At 36.1% G+C, this 14,601-nt stretch overlaps 1 protein-coding gene across 4 annotated transcripts in view; it reads left to right on the forward strand.

The window, feature by feature from the left end:
- LOC145287983 (alpha-1,2-mannosyltransferase ALG9-like) overlaps positions 1-14,601 on the forward strand; it is a 69,386-nt gene that overhangs the window by 32,631 nt on the left and 22,154 nt on the right. For all 4 annotated transcript variants that reach the window (XM_080135979.1, XM_080135978.1, XM_080135976.1 and 1 more), the window contains exons 2-6: positions 1,604-1,748; positions 3,275-3,406; positions 7,843-7,913; positions 10,677-10,839; positions 12,365-12,426. In XM_080135979.1, coding sequence (XP_079992105.1) covers positions 1,674-1,748; positions 3,275-3,406; positions 7,843-7,913; positions 10,677-10,839; positions 12,365-12,426 — 503 coding nt within the window. In that variant the 5' untranslated portion in view covers positions 1,604-1,673. The remainder of the gene's footprint in view (positions 1-1,603; positions 1,749-3,274; positions 3,407-7,842; positions 7,914-10,676; positions 10,840-12,364; positions 12,427-14,601) is intronic.

Genomic DNA, 14,601 nt, shown 5'->3' on the forward strand with positions numbered 1-14,601 from the left:
CGCAGCGGCCCTGGCAATGCTCTCGATGTAATTGTTCCAGCTCATGTTTCCTGTGAACGTTAGGCCAAGGAGCTTGAGAGACGTACTCTCAGATAAAGAGTCGTTGGCCATTGCTATAGGTGGTAGAGAAGGTTTCTTGTAATTATTGAATGAAACCGGTTTTGTCTTAGTGGCATTGAACGTGACCATCCATTTTTGTCCCCATTCCACTACTGATTGGAGGTCATCCTCTAGTGTTTCTGCCATTACTTTAGATATATGTTCGTTTGTTTTCCTGTCGTGCCTGCTATAGAGTGTGGTGTCATCAGCATATATCCCCATCTCAGAGGCAATTTTGTCGGGGAGGTCATTTATGAATATCAGGAACAGCAGAGGTCCAAGGATAGATCCCTGGGGCACTCCCGCATTTATATCATATTGTTTAGATGTACGACCGTCGAGGACAACCTGGATTTTTCTCTTATCTAAGAAGGATTTAATTATGTTAAGTATTCTACCAGTGATACCGTATGATCTAATCTTCCTGAGGAGACCCTCATGCCATACCCTGTCAAAAGCCTTGGATATATCTAGAGCTAACTATTTTCTTTTAAAAATAATGTAGAAAACTATTTTCTTTTAAAAATAATGTATAAAACTATTTTCTTTTAAAAATAATGTAGAAAACTACCTTCTTTTAAAACAGATTTTCAAAATAGTAATCTTCCCTTTTTGGTAAATTAAATCTTAAAAAAAATCAAAAAAAAATCCCTTTCTTTACAAAGCAGTAATTGAACATCTCCATTTAGAAGATCTTAAATGACAAAGCAGTTATTGAATATCTACCTTACTTTGACATTTACATCATAAGAAAAAGAAACATACACACAAAAATGATAGCTGATTTATCTGCTTAGAGTCACGTGAAATGGGACTAAATCTATTATATCTATAAAAGTGAACGTGTCTGTCTGTCTGTGTACATTTTCCTACACTATAACTCTGTCAATTTTAAGTCTACAGACTCGAAATTTTATATACAGGGTACTGTGATTTGGAAAAATCGATGTGATCGGTTTTCGGCCAAAAATTTGGCGATTAAGGGGTCAAAGTTCAACGATTTGACCTTTGAAAACTCTACCAAACTCCTCCGACAATTTTTGGTCTAAACACTTGAAATTTTAGATATAAGTTCCTTGGACATGGATCTAACTTAATAACTTGATTTGAGCCCAAAAAATAAATTTTAAGGGGTCATAATAAGGGTCAAAGTTAAAAAAATTGACCGCTTTTTTCTTTTTTTTTTCTCAACGTACACCTCCAAATACCCGGGCAACGCTGGGCACCCATGCTAGTTATTTTTATTTATGCTTAACATTTTGTCTGACCAAATTAGTCTAGATGTTTTTTTACATCATTGACATTTGTGCATTATGAAACTAAAATAAAATTTTATAATGCACAATCTGATTTTTATTTCCTGAAAAATTTGGAAATATTGGCTTCAAATCTAAATAAATATATATATATATATTGTACATCAATATGAAAAATAAATCTTTATTTTATTAATGTATTTATTTTTGTATTTTAAATTTAATCAGTTCTTTTATTTTTTTTTCAGAAATAACGGTGTTAACATTTTAACTAATGAACCATGGGCACCAGGAGGTTATACAGCTTTCAAAATTTTAATGTCAGCTCGATTATGCGCTGCCCTTTGGAATGGGATCAATGATTGCGATGAGACTTACAATTATTGGGAACCGGTAAGCAATTCGAATGAGATGCTTTACAAGAGTAAAATATAATCAATAATCATTTCAGGTGGTGGGGTAAGTCTAAGGTGCTTGTTTGACTTGCTATCTCACTTTTAATGATTTCTTCTAGATTGTAGAAAAATACATGTTTTATTTGCTAATAAGTGGATGGAATTACTTATATTTAGATATATAAATGAATACATATTGGTTTTTATTATACAGTGGAGAATGATTGGTAGAAGACCCTTGAATTACCTATGACATACCAGACAAAGATTAATATAAAAGAAACTTTCTTAGCGTATATGATGCTATCATCTATGCCTGGGTAATGTTGGGTACACCTAGTTAATATTTAAATATAAAAAGTTTCATATTAACGTCTGACCCTTGAACAAGGAAAAAGTGGCATTAAATGAATAGAAAATTATGTATGTACTTGTAAATATAAATGGGTTCCTCATTGTTTGGATAATTCTCTTGGATCTACAATTGTTGGATTTCATTTTAATGATTTTCTAAACTGATTATGAATACAATTGGGTTCCTCATCAACATGAAGCAGAATTTCCTATTAATTTTGAAAGTGTTGCTTTAAATTTATCATTTTATTATCAGAAATATATCTAATTTTATGCCATTTAAGTACCTCATTCAAATACGTTCATTTTATTTTATCTTCAGTTTTTGCAAATCCAGCAACGTAGATTTACATTGCTTGGTTATATGTATTATTATTCATCAGACTACTGTTCTCATTGTGAGTGTGATTTTCACAACGTTTCGGTCGATGTAACCTCCGACCTTCTTCAGGGTATCTTGTCGAACTCGGGAATTTGGGCGGAATTTCGAACGGAACCCTTTATTTACTTCACGGGGGTAGCGTGCTCTTGTTCCGTCAACCATGACTGGATAGAGGTCCTAAGTAATTCGCAAATGTATATTTGCGTCGCCCACACTGAGGATTGAACCTTCAATCTTCAGGAGAATATCATTTTTACAATTTCCCAGTACTCTAACCACTGTGCCACGGGTCCTTGCGGACAATTCTAGTACGTGAAGTAAATAAAGGGTTCCGCTCGAAATTCCATCCAAATTTCTGAGTTCAACAAGATACACCTGAAGAAGGTCGGAGGTTATATCGACCGAAACGTTGTGAAAATCACACTCAAGATGAGAACAATAGTCCGATGAATGATAATACATATAAACAATCGTCATCTCAAAAATTCAGAAACGTCATTGCTTGGTTGTTTGCATATTAAATGTTTTAGAACAAATGAGGTAAGAAATACTGAAAAAAAAGGTAAGAGGATGGTTTAAATAAATGACGTAAATAAAGAAGAATGGGAAAACTTGGAAATGACAGAAAATTATAAAAGGTAAAAAATGGTTTTATTGTACAACACATTTCTATGAATGTAACAAAAAAAAAGCCCATCAATTGAAATAACAAAATTAACAACACTTTACAGTTTTTAAAGATTAAAAAAATGTTTAACAGTTTTTTTTTTTTTATTGTTTCATTTCAGACTCATTTCTTATTGTTTGGTTCCGGTTTCCAAACCTGGGAATATTCTCCTGTTTATGCCATTCGCTCTTATGCATACTTGGCTCTTCATACTTTTCCCATGCACCTCTACACGTTTCTTAATGTTAACAAAGTAAGTATGATTTTCAGCTTTGACTTTTTTTTTTTTTTTTTTTTGCATTAAAAATGTCTTTGAGAATCAAATTTGTAATTCATGTGTTACGGGTTAATTCGTATTTTAGTCACTTAAATTATTTAAAGTGAAATGGTGAGGGAACAACTCCAAACCATCTATATATTTAAAAGCGAAAATGTATGTATGTACGCTTTTCCTCAATGTCCACAAAAGGCTTCTTTCAGAGAAGCGCTCGCTCGCTTCACAACTTCTTAAAACTTTTTATATCATCTATAAATTGTAATATCTCGCAGTTAACCACGGAGCTCGCCTGTCTATTTAATTTTATTGACTTTCAAATGTTAATTATTCCACATTTCCCGCATCGGCATGCGTTACATTCGGTTTTCGGTATAAACAAAAAGCGAAACTCGACTCTAATCACAGGTCCAGGCGCCAGCTTCGGCGGCCCGACAAGATCAAAGTGCAAGTCAACGGAAAGCGCTCGAAACCCTTTGTTATCTCTCGGTCGGTTCGTCAGAGTTGTCCGCTGTCGCCCCTGCTTTATGTCCTGGTTTGGAGCCTCTTCTCCGCAAGCTGAGACATGGGGAGGCAAATTCGGCCCTGCGCAGAATGGCTCTGCCTGGCGGCTCAGCTGCCAAGGTATCCGCGTTTGCCGATGATGTCACGATCTTCGTGTCGGGCTTCAGAGACATTGAGGTCGTGTCGGAGGCACTCACACAGTACGAAAGAATCACGGGGGCCAAGATAAACCGCAACAAGTCGGTAGGATTGCGGTTGGGCGCATGGAGTGGCAACGCAAACCTCCCTGCGCCCTTCAGCTGGACAGATGGCCCAGTCCGGATCCTCGACGTGTGGTTCGGACCGGGTCTCCAGCTTGACAAGAATTGGTTGGAGGTACGGTCAAAGGTGGAGGCTGCAGTCAATTCGTGGCTTCCTAGGAAACTTTCCTTAAAGGGTAGAGCTGAGGCGTGCGCCACTTACGTCTTTCCTCTCATCCTTTACCGACTGGCTGTACTTCCCCTGCCTGCACAACACCTAAAAGCTCTTGTCGAACTCTTGTCCTCGCTCCTTTGGGACAGAGGAAGACACTGGGTGAGCAGACAGGTCTGTATTCAACGTCCGTGTGAGGGAGGCTTGGGAATGCCGGACTTGAAGTGTCATCGAGATGCTGAGAGGCTGGCCTTCCTGAGCCACTATATGCAGGATGACCAACCGTGGCACCCCGTGGTTACTGCCGCCTTCCCCGACCTCGTTCTCGACCCTTCCATCGAGAGCCGTCGCAGGCCGCGGGGAGAATCTGCCTACATGAAAGAGTGCCGAGCCGCGCTAAAACGACTACCAAGGTCCAGTGACCTTGTGACTGCTACCCGTAGGGAACTCCACAGGGATCTAGTGAAGGGGGCCGCTGACGACCCGCTATGCGCGCGTTTGGGGTGGCAGCAGAGTGAGATCCGCTCCGCGTGGAGCTGGGCGCCAGGTTCGAGTCATCTGAACAATTCGGAGTTCTCTCTGACCTGGCGATTGGCCCGAAATGCACTTCCACTCAACAACATACAATGCAGTTCCGGGTTTTTGGAGTCGCCTGATTGCCCCCGTTGTGGGACAACGGCCGTAGAAACTACGGATCACGCTTTCTTCGATTGCCGCAAACTCCGCCAGTACTGGTCGTATGTCAGCGGAGTGACGGCTCGCATCGATCCTGAGCATCCTCGCCCAATTACTGTACCGCCGTGGGACCGGGAAAGACAAATGGTCTACGTTACGATCCTGGCCGTGGCGAGAATGGTGATTTGGACGTCGCGTCTGCAAGGTTGCCGGGGGGTGTTGTCTTTTTCTGATCAAGATCTGATCGCGTTCTTTAAACACCAACTACGGGTGAAGATCAGATGTGATAGAAGAAGGCTGCATCGCGCGGCATTTGACAGAAGATGGATACATGTGGCAAGTCTGTGTGTACGAAGAGGAGCCAAATTTGAATACGTGTTCCCCGCCTAGGTGTGGAACGCGCAGTTCTGTAAAGTAAAATTAAACAAGTAGTCTCTCAGCTAGCTGAGTGTGTGTTCCATCCCTCCCCGATTAGGAAGCCTCCAAGATCCCCATCCCCTCTTACCTGCAATTTTTGTTTTCACCCCTTCCTCTAAATTTTACCCATCTTGGAGAAAAAGAAATACAAACTAACCTCCATCCCTTACCCCCAAAAATTTTCTTTTCTCCATTCACCCCCATCTAGAGGGCATCCCCACCTAGAGACTGACCCGCAGAAGCGAGGTTCCTTTTACAAACCTAGTGGAACGGGCAGTCTATCAACTAGACGGGGTTGGGAGGGTCCTACTAATCACCTTTTGTTTTTTCTTCCCCCGCCCTCGACACAAATGAATTATTGTACCATTTTATTGTTATCTTTTTTGTTTTTACACGTCAATAAAAAATGTTTTAAAAATTGGGAGTTACTAGGACGTTCCCAATATGAAAGGGTGAATGCAGTATTATGGTGAAAGAAGATACTAGCTGGGAGAAACTTTTGACTTTGTTTAGTTCTGGAGTGACAAGGATGACCAACGACCCCCAAAATCCCCCCTTTTGAGTTGGCCATGTGCCTAAGTTTTTTGTTCATCATTGATTTTGACTGTATTTTTTTTTAACATGAATAAAAGATTTAATATCTCAAAGTGTAGTATCTGTTCCGACAGATGCTGCAAGCTATGACTAGCAAAGACCATATGTGGGGTTAACCCCACATGTCTGACCTTGGTCACTGAGGAGGGGCGACCCTTCATACCAACAGTTACTAATCCAGCTCCCATTTCCCACCTCTCGGGAGCTGGTCCCCCCTTTCCCTCCCCCCTCCCCCTATCTCCACATTAAAAAACAGCCTTGTGCCTAATTTGCTCAGTGGGGAAGCAAATAAACCCCACAGGCCCAGAGCCAGTGGTCTCTAGAGAGCTAAGTAACGTTTGGTCAATGTCGACTTCGTCATATCAGACGGTAGCTTTCATTTCGAAACGAGGGAGCGGGTTTTTAAAAACAAATAAACCGATTTATTGACCTCATTAAAAACTGTCCCGCACAAAATGCTAACTGCTGAATAGCTATCGCCGTCACGTCAATCAAAAACGCGCACCTGTTTTTTTTTTTGTTGTTTTTTTTTTCACACTTTACTATTTTCCAACTGCGCGTCGTCAAGGCTTTTTTTTTAACGGGCACCTGTTTTTTTTTTTTCACACACACCTACAAACACCCGGGCAACGCCGGGTACCCCTCGCTAGTCTATATATATAAAAGGCAAAATGTGTGTGACCATTTCGTGTATGTCTTCAAAACGGTCCTCTCATGACGACGACCGGTTCTACGCATGCGTCAGATGACGTCATGACCTGATTTACTTTAAATAGTTGAAGAACTGACTAAATTTCGTATACGTCGTGTTAGCTCAGTTGGTTAGCGCGTTAGTTCGTTATCTAAACGTTTTGGGTTCGAATCGTGGTGTGAGATGTCTCCTTTTTTTTTTTTTTGATTTTTTAAATTTAAATATTGAACCAGTGTTATTTAAGCCATTTTTCACGTAACGTTTGTTTTTCTGTTTTTTTTTGTTTTTTTTACTTCGCTTATCCACCCCCGACCACACACCCCAAAACACCCAGGTCCCCACCAATTTTTTAAATTTTAAATCGAAACAGGCTTATTTAAGCCATTTTTCACGTGTTCGTTTTTCTGTTTTCTTTTTTGTTTTTTCGATTTTTACATTTAACATTGTTTGTTTGCCTTACGTTAGTTTTTTTTGTGTTTTTTTTTGATGTTTTGATTCCTCATCTGCCCCCCTCCCCCGTGCGCTTAAGTTTTAACGTTCGTTTTTATGTTTTCTTTTTTTACTTCGCTTATAACAAACAAACCTGGTCATTGACCTCATTTGCTGAATAGCTATTGCTTACGTCGTCGTCGTAACTCTCTACGACTTCCGTGCGGGCACCTGTCAATTTGGTTCTTACTTAAATAAATTCAAACATCTTTCAGTAACTCATTCTGGCTGGCCATACGGTTCATGTTTTTTTCACATTTTATTTTCAAACTTCGTCTCAGGGCTATGGGTTTGATTCTACTCCAAGTTTCTTTTTTATTTAAGAGCACACACACCTCCAAGCACCCAGGCAACGCCGGGTACCACCGCTAGTCATATATAAAAACCAAAATAGATATTTTACGTCAATAATCAAACAATGCTGGGTGAAGGCAAAAAAAAAAAGTAATTTTTGGTAGTTTTGGCATGAAAGCAAAATTATTTTCGTTTATAAAGTGAATAAATTATTCAGTATCGAATGCTTCAACATACACATCAATATCATGAATGATAAAAAACAGATGAATGAAAATGACAAGCAAAAGAACTTGATAGTCTTTTTAGTTTTTGATTAAAAAATATATTGTCTTTTCAGATTTTCTTGTTTTACTTTCTTCGATGCCTTCTCGGAATTGCCTGCGCACTAGCAGAGCTTTATTTTTACAAGTAAGTTGCTTTGAATATTACCCCACCACCTGAAATGACATTATTTTGATTCTTCGAACTACTGTTCTCATCTTGAGTGCCATTTGCACAACACTTTGGTCGATGTAACCTCTGACCTTCTTCAGGTGTATCTTATCAAACTCAGGGATCTTTCTATCCAACTTGAGAATCTGCACGGAATTTCGAATGGAACCCTTTATTTAATTCACAGAGGTAGAATGTTCTTGTTCCGCCAGCCATGACTAAGTAATTCACAATTGTGATTTCAGTCACCCACACTGAAGACTGAACCTTCAGAAGGTCACTTTTACAACTGAATTTTTTCAGGTACTCTAACCACTGCACCACAGGTCCTTGCAGACAATTCTAGTATGGATTTTAGAAGCTTTTAAGCCTACTTTATTTCCAGATGCAAATATCACTATTTATTATTACATATTACTATATGCGTGTATATATATATATATATATATATATATATATATATATATATTTTTACATGATTTGTTTTTACATTTATTCAGTCTATTTCACACTTTCAAAAGACATTTTCAACTAAAAGTTCTCATATATATTTGTCTTTTGAAAATATTGTTTGGTGCTTGTCCCCATAAAAACGTATGATGTATGTATCCATGGCGCAAAGAAAATATGCACCATAAATTATGTCTGTTGATCAAGTAGTTTTATTTTTAAATAAGAAATCAACTTTTATAACTAACAAGTGACAATCTTGCAACACCATTTTGAAAACAGTCTGAAGGAACAAGGGATACAGCTTCAAATAATTCAAACTTTTGCAAGATTTTAGAAAGTCATTCTTAATATGAGGAAAGATGATATTGTAAAAACTAAAATTCACTTAAAAAAGATTCTCATTATAAAAATAAAACTACTTGATCAATTTAAGTAATTTTTATTATACAATATTTTCTTTCTATCACGGGTACATACATCTTACAGGTTCTTCTTTATTTTTGTTTTTGTTTGGAAAAGTGCTCATTATTCCCCTCAATACTGTTTCAAATACTAAACATATTTAATTATTTATAAAAATAAATGTTTCATTGCATCAGTTTTTAAATATTTACTACTGACTTTAAAGTTTTCATACATTTCCAATTTTCTTTTAATCATTTGGACTGAATTTGATAATTATTCAGTAATAAATTTAACATTTCAACAATTAGAATTGTAATAATATAACTATATGAGTATAATTATTACATTCTTTAATTTCTGCCATTGAAAAAACAATGTGTGCAATTTCTACATTTTTGCATCAATACCACTGAATGGTTCAAAGCAGCAATTGAAGCACAGAAGTTCTATAGCAAACCCTACTCTCCCTAGTGGTTTACTTCTACTTGCGCAGATACCATTGCTCAGAGGCAACATATATACCGCAGATTTATCCGTACAATTTATCTAGTACAAACAGACAAAAGTTTATAGAAGCTGGAAGTAATTGTAAGAAAAAAGTAGCGACAGCTAAGAGAAGGCTTTTGACAGGGTGTGGCACAATGGTCTTCTCATGAAAATCAGATCCTATGGTATTACTGGGTTAATACTCAGCATAATTAAATCCTTCTTAAATAAGAGAAGAATCCAGGTTGTCCTCGATGGCCGTACATCTAAACAATATGATATAAATGTGGGTGTACTTCAGGGGTCAATCCTTGAACCTTTATTGTTCCTTATATTCATAAATGACCTCCCTGATAAAATAGACTTTGAGATGGGTATATTTGCTGACAACACCATGCTCTATAACAGGCATGGGGGGAAAAACAAATGAACACATACCAAGGCAAAGGCAGAAATTCTAATGGAAGACCTCCAGTCTGTAGTGGAATGGGGTCAAAAATAGATGGTAACGTTCAATGCTGCCAAGACTAAGCTCGTTTCTTTTGATAATTACAAGAAACCTTCTCAACCATCAATAGCTATGGCTAAAGATACATTACCTGCAAGTACTTCATCAAACTCCTCGGCTTAACATTCACAAGTAAATGAGTTGGAACAGATACATCGAAAGTATTGCCAGGCCTGCTGCGAAGAAGGTAAGTTCTCTCTACTGTGCTAGAAAGTTACTTATGCCTGAAAGTATCCTGTACCTTTACAGAGCTACCATTCGCCCATGTATAGAGTATTGTTGTCACATTTGCGCTGGTGCATCTGCTGCTGCTGGTCTCTCACTCCTGGACGGGGTTAAAAAAAGTCGCCAACCTTATAGGTCCTGAACTGTTACCTAAGCTTCAACCACTGTCCCATCGATGAAATGTTGCATCTCTCTGCCTGTTTTATAAGTATTTTAGTGGTGGATGCTCTAACGAACTACAAGCTCTCATACTCCCTCAATGTAATTTTCTCTGACAAGCAGCAAAGTCCCACCCCTTCAAAGTAGAGATCCCTAGATGTAGGAGAGCCTTCTACTCTAATAGTTTCTTCTCCAGAACTGCTTCCCCAACTGTACTGACATGCAGAAGTTCAAGTGTAATGTGAACAGAACTCCCTACATAGTATCCCTGCTACTTATGTCTTAATAGTAGCCCCCTACATCAAAGTCTCACTGCACATTGTTTGGGATGAAAATATAATTAAAAAAAAAAAAATATATGCAAGATCTTCATTGTTTAAAAATAATACTAAACGTTTCCCTAACACAAATAATAAAAAAATGTCTTATTAAAAGTCCACAGTGAAAGTTACAATGAAAATTTTTTATAATTTGAAAGTCTGTTTATTTTCCATCTTTTTTAGAGGAGTATGCAAACAGTTTGGTATGAAAATTGCTCGTCTGATGTTATGGTTAATGCTGTTTAGCACGGGCATGTTTATTGCTTGTTCTTCATACCTTCCCAGCAGTTTTTCCATGTATCTTACTATGGTTGCAATGGGAGCATGGTTTAATAACAATACTTCAGTAAGTTATTTTTTGGCATACATTTTCATAGTTTTGCTTTTTAAATGTTTCATAGATTAAAGAAAGGGAAATGTCATCAGTTATAATCATCTTGTGATTCTGTATTTAACATGAACATAAAAATGTTATGATTATGGTTAAAGTTTTTCTTTACCATCTATCATTTTGATACGTCATTGTTTTCATTAAATATCCATTCTATTGACTTCTTTGAGCATTGGAAGAAAATGGGATCTTTTTATTGTAAACTAAAAAATTGAAAAGGCAAATTGGATGGCTTTTTCCGCAACTAAAATCAAACTCCTTATGTATTTTGTATTTGACAAATTGAAAACATTTCAAGAAAAGAATTTAAGAAATCAGACACTGTTTTAGAAAAACAAAGTTTATTGTCGGTTTCTTTTATTCAACAGAGAGCGAATTGCTGTCCTAAAATATCTATGACATCAAATTGACATAATGTAGCTAAAAAAATTGTTTGTATTTTCTGTTGACATCAAATAGCTTTCCTCATTAGCAATAGATTATTCATTTTTGTCTATTATTCCACTACAAAAAATTTTAATTCAGTAAATTGTAATCTCACTAGTTTACTGTTGGTGTCAGGATATTTGAATAAAGTTCTATTAACACAAATGTAATATCTCTGTCACTTTTACTACGAATCTATATAATATGAATAGGTTTCTTTTTTTTTATTTTTCATTTTCCAAGAAAATGTTTCAAAATTATTTGAGAGAAACAGTAAAACAATCATTGCTAACAAAAATATTCAACTACTAGCAGGGTTATCCGGCATTGCCCGGAGTTTTGGAGGGGGGGGTAAAGAATAAGCAAAATAATAACCCTGTTTCAAAAAAAAAAAACGATGTTAAACTTCTTAAAAAAATGGTAATTAAGCAACGTAAAAAGTAAGCATGGGATAAGAATTAATGTTTGTGGGAACGTCGCTATTGGTTAATTCCGTGGCGCGTTTCACCAAATAGGAAGCATAAAACAGAAAGGCACGGCAAAATTCCATTCCAGGTTTTTTAAGCAACTACAAAGTACAGAAAACCGAAAACGGCGTTCCTTCGTAAGTGGCCCTTGTGAATGATCCCGTAACAGTGTAAGTGGTGACAGAGGGTAGAAGGAATTAATTAGAGAGAAAAGATTTTACTGCTTCCATTGATTTTTAACCGATTTTGGCAGTGAACTCTCAGCAGAAAAAATATAGGAATCTACGATTATCGAGGAAGTGGAGAGGTAATATGCCTATAACACACCTCAGATATTGTGCTGCAGTTTGTGCATATTACATTTGCATGAAATGTCTTGATTTTCAATCCTATTAAGGTCAAAATCAGAGGGGAAAAACGAGTTCAGTTTATATATATATATAGGGATAAACAGATAGTGTGTACTTTTCTTATGATTCACATCAACAGATTTTCCCAAATTGAATATGATTGTTCTGTTTTTAATTATTTCTTTGTTAGAAATTATTGTTATACAAAGTAATAAGTTGTGCTGTATTTCATTTCAGATTGCTATTTTGTCTATTGCTGCCAGTGCAATTATAGGTTGGCCGTTTTCTGCTGCACTTGGGTAAATTATAGTTTGTATTTACTTTACTCTCTTATTCAACTATAACAATCATTTGACTGTGACAATCATTCAACTATGCCATAAGTTCTATAAAAACCATACTAGTGACCATTCCAGCTTGGAGCCTATCCTCTATGTATTTTCAATATTTGGCATATGTACGACTCACCAACCCGAAATCTCTTCTAAAAAAAAAAATTGTCGATTTTACGTAGAGATGGAGGGAGAAAAAGAGCAGGTGGATGGCACAAAAGAATGAACTCTCACAAGGTTCAGTTCTGGCCTCCATACTGTTCAACATATATACAAATGGCATGTGATATTCCTCAACATCAACAGGTTCATTTATGTGGACGGCATATGCCTTGCAACCGAATCAAATGATTTGAAAGTTATTGACGATCAGTTGATGAAATAGGGCAGATCGATTTTGGAACCCCGGTGAGGCAATGGTGATGATAGTTGGGGTTTGACATAAAAAAGACCTACACGAAATATTTTTTTCAAAATCGTTATCTTCGCTTGAGGAAATGACTTTAAAAGTTGAAAAATTGAAGTTATTAAAGGTTTTTCAGTTAATTGCCAAGAACGTCCTGTCATCAAAACAAACCGTACTGTTTAGAAAATGGAATCATTATTTAGAAAATTTTAAACTACATTTTTAAATAAAATGAGTGAAGATAATGAATTAATAAAATAAATATTAAGTGTAAAGGCAAAATTATGTTTTTTAAATAATAGCGACCAAAGTTTGCTTTTTCATTTCAGGAACTTTTTTGGAGCGGAAACATTTTAGATTTCACCGTCGTAAAACACGCTTGTTATTGATATTGAAAAAGAACGTTTATTATTTAATTTGAAAACATTACGATTTAGGCTTAATTATTTCGAAAGGAAAAACGAAAAAGACTTGTTTAAAATATATATTATTATATTTCAAGTGTCTGCAGTGAATTTAAACATATTCGTTTTATCTTTTTTAATTTGTTTTTCTATTAGGTTGGTGCAAAGATAATGGCATATTTTTGACGTTCAAACGAATGTCAAAAACATTATTTTGGCACCAACCTAATATTTCACATAAAATTCTATTTGAAATTTTTATTAAAATATGGTAATACTCCAGTTTTATATTTAAAAAAAAAATAGTCCATGCAATTTTTTTCTACACATTCTTTATGAAACATAACCATGTAAATTTTCAAGTTGTTCTATTTCATAAAAAAAATACTTTGCAGAAAATTAGTGTCAAATTTTTATTTCTTTTATTTTCAGGGAGTAATTGTTTTTAAGCTGTATTTTTCTTCTAAAATTATAGTTTTAAAATCAGATAACCCACAAAGATTAATACGAGTAAATAAGGAAACTGCTTTAAAGGTTTTCCTTATTTGTGCATCTATGTTATTGTGCTAAAATAACTTTATTATTTAGAAAACAATTCTTAACATGGGGAAGATAAGAAGTTGTGTTGTAACTATTCTGTACTTTCACCTAAAAATTTAATAAACAAAAATTTCATAAAAATTAAATTTAACTTGAAAATACTATTAAAGATAGCATGGTAACATAGATGCACAAGCACTGGTTTTTCACACTCTAAACGCTTGTTTAAAATGGCACAGCGACAGCAAGAATGAATCTCTTTATGAGTAAATTCATGTTATCGAAGGAGGAGCTAAAGTCTACTAAAGATGTCTAAACTAAACACTAATATGCCTCTGATTTGGTTTTGTCCTCTCTCTTCAATACATCTTATGCAACTCTACAAAGTTTTTCATTATTTCTTATAACTAGCACTTACTTTTTTACATATGAAACTGGAAGATAGCCTAAAACAGTTTCCTTCAGTTTTAATCCATTTATTTATTTTACTTTTCAGATTAGAATGTCAGTAAAAGCACAACGTTCAGTTTTAACCCATGGTTCACAAAATTTGCTGGTCCACCTTGTCGTTTGGATGAAACAGCACCTCCAACTTCACAACAAGTCATCCAGTTTAGTTATTTCCTCGAAACCAGTTATCGCCACTTAAAAAATAGTGGGATTTCTATGTTAATTGCTAAGGAATTAATTAGTATTTGGCAATTGCCCTTGTTAGGGGAACGTTATATAGGACAGAATGTCACTATATTTTGCTATAAGAGGGCCAAACAGATTGACAGGAAATCTCTTGCA

This window comes from Euprymna scolopes, chromosome 11 (genome assembly GCF_053919585.1).
Source record: "Euprymna scolopes isolate OS-2025 chromosome 11, ASM5391958v1, whole genome shotgun sequence".
Classification (NCBI taxonomy): domain Eukaryota; kingdom Metazoa; phylum Mollusca; class Cephalopoda; order Sepiida; family Sepiolidae; genus Euprymna; species Euprymna scolopes.